This window comes from Quercus lobata, unplaced genomic scaffold, assembly GCF_001633185.2.
Source record: "Quercus lobata isolate SW786 unplaced genomic scaffold, ValleyOak3.0 Primary Assembly Scq3eQI_1902, whole genome shotgun sequence".
Taxonomy (NCBI): Eukaryota; Viridiplantae; Streptophyta; class Magnoliopsida; order Fagales; family Fagaceae; genus Quercus; species Quercus lobata.
In genome coordinates, this window is record NW_022154706.1 from 42475 (window position 1) to 48498 (window position 6024).

Sequence of the window (6024 nt, forward strand, 5' to 3'; positions counted from 1 at the left end):
GTTAATACATGAAAAACCAAAAAATAAAAATAAAAAGTGTTTAAAGACCTGGACAATTGGTCGGTTTGGCCGGGTTCGGATTCAGGTTCGACCCAAGTCAGTGGAAGCCTATCACCTGCAATTAGGTCTAGGTCATATGCAATCCCTGCAATATGCCAGCTGGTCCAATGACATGGTGCCAAATAATTAAATAAGACACATCATCATCATAACCAATTACCATCCTTTAATTATAGAGTAAAATATTATTTTAGTTTTTAAATTTTATTAAAAATTTATTTTTTATCCCTAAATTTTAAAAAATTCTTTTTATTCATCCTAAAATTTTGTAAATAGTTTTTTTTTCTAATTTTAAAGAGTTTTTTAAGAGATAAAAATATAGATGAAAAAAACTTCTTTCAATATTTTAATGATAATTTTTTTCTTTTTTTTAAAAATTTTGAAGATATTAGTAAAATATTTTCAATAGTATAGGAACCAAAAACAAACTTTTCAATAGTTTACAAAAGAAAAAATAAATTTCTTAAAGTTTAAGGAGGAAAAACAAATTTTTTGTATTTTACCTTAAATTATATATTTCTCAAATTTTGATTCTATTACTGATTTTGCAATTAGAAAATTTATTCAAGCCACTATGGCTCACTTTTGTAAACATACACCAACTAGTGTCTAACAGACCTACTTTATGTACTTTACTTTTAAATATTAAATAAATTCGCCCTTTTCACCATACACACACACACAAAAAAAGAGAGAGAGAGAAAGAGTTGGATTAAGACAAGGTAAATGGAAGATGGAAAATTGGTTGGACCAAATGGGTTGATACACCAACAAATAAAAGTAGAAAACTCTAATATTTGGAATCGGTACAAATAGAGGATGATGGAAGAAGAGAACTTACTTGATTGACATGGATCTTTGTTTCCAAAATCTCCTTAACTTCTCTTCTTCTTCAGTTTCTCCTTTGGTGGCTGCAAGCTTGGTAGTGAGGAGAAAGTCATGAATGTATTCTAGGTTTGAAACATCAGCTACAGTTCATTTGGCTAGAGGATGTAAAAGTGAGAGGATAAAAAATGATGAATGGATAATTTTTTTTTTTTTTAAATTTTCCCATATATTGTTTGGTTCAAAAGGTGGAAAATTAAAGTGATGAAAAACTCTTTGTTTGGTTGAAAAGAAAAATGTAAATTGTATAAATTTACTTTAATGTTCTTAGTAGATTTTTTTTTAATGAAAAAATATATATTATTAGAAAAAAATAAAAACCAAATAGTCAAGGTAAAAAGAATAAAACCACATGTGTAACTTAAGATTGATATATATATATATATATATATATATATATATATTATGTAGTTTATTACAATGATTAAAAACGAGTTTTTTTTTTTTAATTATCTTTTATGGGTAGAGATTAGGGAACTTCGTTTGGACATTGTGGATATTCATAGGAAAGAGTGAAAAGGACATTATAGTTATAGATAAATTGTTAGTGGTTAAATAGGGTTGGGATACATATGATTAGTGAAAATGAAATTTTTGCACGATTATCCAATGTTTTCTTTTTCTTTGAGATGATTGGCGAATCGGTGGAAGTAAAATGAAATTATATATTCAAGTTTTCAACCTCAGGTGATGTGTATGTGTATATACAATAGCAAAATAATTTCATGCACTTCCTTTTTCTTTTGTTTTGTACCATGTGAGGTAAAACTAATGGCAGCATCCACAACAGTGAAGCCAAATTTTTAGATTTTTAGCACCATAAAAAGTCACTTTATCTATTTTACCTTCTCACATCCAACAGTTTTGATTTTATTTTAGTTTTTAACACAATAAAATAATATAAACATTACAATAAAATAATATTTCATTCATCTACCAAAACACAACCGCATCCACCCATATAAATCATTGCACAGAGACATGGAGAGATGAAAAGTAGTGTGAACGCAGAGACAAGGAAAGAGGAAAAGTAGTGTGAACAAATAAGAAAAGTAGCGTGAATACAAAATAAAAAAAATAAAAAAATAAAAATTTACCTTTCAGCTACCATGCACAGCCAAAAATAGTTGTGCACCGTAGCTGTGGAGCCAAAAAATATTGATTTGGCTCCACTATTGCAGGGTACATTTTGAGTTTTAGTGGTGCTAAAAATAACTATATAGCTATTTAGCACCACTATTGCTAGTGCTCTCATCTACAGCAGTAGAGCCAAATTTTTAGCTTTTTAGCATCATAAAAAGTCATTTTATCTATTTTACTTTCTCACATCCAATAGCAATGGTTTTATTTTAGCTTTTAACACAAAAAAATAATATAAATACTACAGTAAAGTAATATTTCATTCAACCACCAAAACACAACCACATCCACCCATAGAAATCACTGCACATAGACACAAAAAGAGAAAAAGTAGTGTGAATGCAAAATGAAATGCCAAAGAAATAATAAAAAATAAGAAAAGTAGTGTGAATGCAAAAAAAAAAATAAAAAAATAAAAAAAAATTACCTTTTAGCTACCGTGCACAGCCAAAAATAGTTGTGCACTGTAGCTGTGGAGCCAAAAAATATAACTTTGGCTCCACTATTGCAAGGTACATCTTGAGTTTTAGTGGTGCTAAAAATAGCTATATAGCTATTTAGCACCACTATTGCTAGTGCTTTTAGAGCATCTCCAACCGATTTTGTCATCCCATCGTATTTTACCACCTCAAAAAGTTTTTTTATCAATTATACCATACATTTTACAATACACTCAACATCCCATACATTATTTTTTCATACTACATATTAAAATAATATAAATTACACAATAAAATAATATAAAAAATCTCTCTCTCTCTTCTCTCTTCATCTCTGTTCTCCGTTTCTCTGTTTTTCCCTCTCTCATCCACCCACCACCAACCCAAACCCAAAACAACCACCCAACAATACACGCCTGTAACTTGAAAAAAGTCTTGATTTTTTTTTTCTTCACTGCCAATTCAGCCATACTCAAAAAGAAAGAAAGAGCAGATATAAAATTCAGCCACCATCCATATCAAACCCATACCCAATTTAGCCATATCCACCTCTTCCTTTAGGCATCGGTCACAACAGGGAAAAAAAAAACACACACACACAGAACCCAGACCCCACTTTGGTGGCGCTTTTTGACACCAGACTCTCCACTTCAGCGCCTGCAAACTCGCATTCATCGCTTTCCTCCTATTCACCATGTTCATCATCACGCTATCCAACGGCATCATCACGGAGAGATCAGCTCATGTCGCTCCGAGTACCGACAATTTGCACGGACTCAATGACAGTGACAGACCGAAATCCACGACATCTAGTTTTTGGACCTTGCATCGGAGACGGACCGAAAGTGTTATAGAGAAGAGGGAGAAAGAGAGGAAAGTGACAGAGAGAGACAAAGAAAGAGATAAGAGATGAGAGAGAAAAAAGGTGGAATAAAATATTAATATTATTTTTGGAATAGTGCTACAGTGCCATCTTACATGTAAGATGGCAGTATAACACTATGCCAAAAAAATTTATACTTTCCCACTTTTAACCTTCCAGTTGTTGAGCACATTTTGGGCCTTGTTAATAGGTGTCTTTAAATATTTGTTAATAAATTATTTTAGAAAATTTTGATATTACTTTTATAAAAAAATCAAAAAATATAAAAAAAAATTAATTACTTTTTTTCTTTCTTATAAATTTTTTATCAAAGTAGGACTATTCCCTAAAAGAAATGCCTTAAGTTTACAAAATCCTAAAGAATAGTGGGTTGTTTCATACATTAATAATGTAATCCAATAACAAATTGATATATGTGTAAGTTGGTGCATAAATCGGTGTATGAAAAAAAAAATTCAATTTCCGCACAAAAAATTATTATTATATATAATAAAAAAAAGTACTTAACTCTCTTATACAGTATTTATTGTGAATTTCACCATGAATTAAATAAGTGCACCAGAACCTGTGGACTAGAACGTGAGAGGACGCAGAGGAGTGAGTATGAATATTTAATAATTACTCATCTCCCGCACAGGAGAGGAAAGAAAATCTATCATCACTTGTTCCATAAGAATTCTGTTCCCGAGAGAATCATTGAGAACTTCAATCAATTTTAAAGAGCAAATGAGTAAGAATAATTCCATACTGTGTGGTCAATGTGAAAGCACAAACACAAAAAGAGAGAAAAAAAGAAGTAAAAAACTGAAAAAAAAAAAAATATATATATATATATATATATACATATATTGAAAGAGATTGATGGACTTCTTGTTTGGTGTTGGAATTCCGGGCACTTTGAATGGGGAAAGAGGTAGGATTCGTAGGAAGCTTCTAACCTAGTGGATGACTGACTGAGTCTGTGGGCTGCTATGATGCATCTGATCTGGTTGCTTCTTAAGGTAAAGCCGCGCCGCAATACTCCATTTTCATCTTCCTAAACTTCATTTCCATCAAAAAAAAAATTTCCTTATTCTGATCTTTTTCACTTACTCTGTTTTCAGCATGGGGAAGCAACTCTCAGTGATAATATGGCTAATTGTATTCCAACTCCTTTTTTCAACTGGGTATGGCGACTATGGTCGTACACCCACTGGGACTAGAAGTTCTTCTGGTGGATTCAATTCGGAGGAGGCTAGTCGAGATGCTTATGCGGCCCTAAAAAGTAATCGTTTCCCTGATTCATCAGCTCTTAGAAGATCTGATAGAGCGGATGTGGATGTGGATTCAAATTCAATCCTGGAGTTCAATGAGCCTGTTGGTCTACAAGCGGAAGCCCAAGATGGTGGGGTGATGATGCTGCCAAACTTTAATGGTGAAAGGGATGATGAAAATAGTGAGGTATATGTTAAAGTTCGAAGGATAAGGTTCTCAAGCGGTGCCCAAGATGTAGTTAGTTACGGAATATTGTCAAGTCTGTTGGCTGTTTCACACTCTGAAGTTCCTGGCTTGGAAAGCGGAAGCCGAAGGTTATCATTATCAAGTGGTGCCCTCGATGTAGTTGCTTACGGAATATGGTCAAGTCTGTGGGCTGTTACAGACTCTGAAGTTCCTGACTTGGAAAGAGGAAGGCCAAGGTGGTCAACCCCAGGAGCTGGTACATCCTCTCAAGTAGAGAAAAGGTCGAATCAGAGGCTTATTGAATTAGGTTTTGCAATTCTTCTCGGATCAATTACTGCTATTGTTTCCATCGATGTTGGTGAGATATCATCTCTAAACAGATTTATATTGAATTGTGTATTGGTTATAAGCATAGTGGCTTTTGTTTCTCTCACGGCAGCCTTCATGACTCTCTCATCAACTCCTTCTACTGATACTCATACAACCCACACTGCTAACACAATTTTGGCCAGGCTAGGATTCGCTGCTAGTGCTTTTGGGTTCATATTAGTGATAGCTATGGGCCTCCCAGACAAACTGCTTTAGGTCATCGTCCTGGCTTTAATTGCTCTAGTGTTCATATTTGTCAAAACTTGTTTGTATTTAATTAGGTATATATGTATTGTGTTGACACAAGTAAATGTTTATTTTTGTTTTTTGAAATGTTAAGGGACACTTAGAGGCTATATCATGTGTATATGCTTTTCCTTTCATGTATGGTTTTAAAGAATGTGCTCTCATAACTTGGCTTTGGTTCTGTAAAATCATCCGGTGGAGCAGGATATAAAGATGTTAAGTATATGTGGTTGTTGATTAAGTGCTCCTCCATACACTTGCCGCTTCTATTAAGCTCTGCATGATATGTATCTATGGATGCACTTGTTCTTTAATGCCTGGCGTAGATTCTAGACTGCCAACTAAGAGAATGTTTTATCATATTCAATTTGGCTGGTTCCGCATTATCTAAAGATATTCAGTATTTGTGGTTGTTGATAAAGAGCTCCTCCATCCGCGTCAACTTTCTGTTTCTATTGAGCTCCTCATCATGCCTTCAACTCAATACTGTTCACAATTTTTAGCCCTGTTAAGTGTTCATAGGAGGTGTTTACCTATGTGGTTGTTTTGTTATGAAGGCAT

General features: G+C 33.4%; 1 protein-coding gene across 1 annotated transcript; it reads left to right on the plus strand.

Moving 5' to 3' along the window:
* Positions 1 to 4275: 4275 nt before the first annotated feature.
* LOC115972887 lies at positions 4276 to 5598 on the plus strand. The gene is made up of 2 exons (XM_031093113.1): positions 4276 to 4409; positions 4512 to 5598. Exon 2 carries the CDS (start codon positions 4513 to 4515, stop codon positions 5431 to 5433), a length of 921 nt encoding a protein of 306 aa, XP_030948973.1. The 5' UTR covers positions 4276 to 4409; position 4512; the 3' UTR covers positions 5434 to 5598.
* The last annotated feature ends 426 nt before the right edge of the window (positions 5599 to 6024 follow it).

What these genes read in the sequence shown, in the direction of transcription:
- LOC115972887 (XM_031093113.1), top strand. Translation starts at nt 4,513, where the DNA reads ATGGGGAAGCAACTCTCAGTGATAATATGGCTAATTGTATTCCAACTC.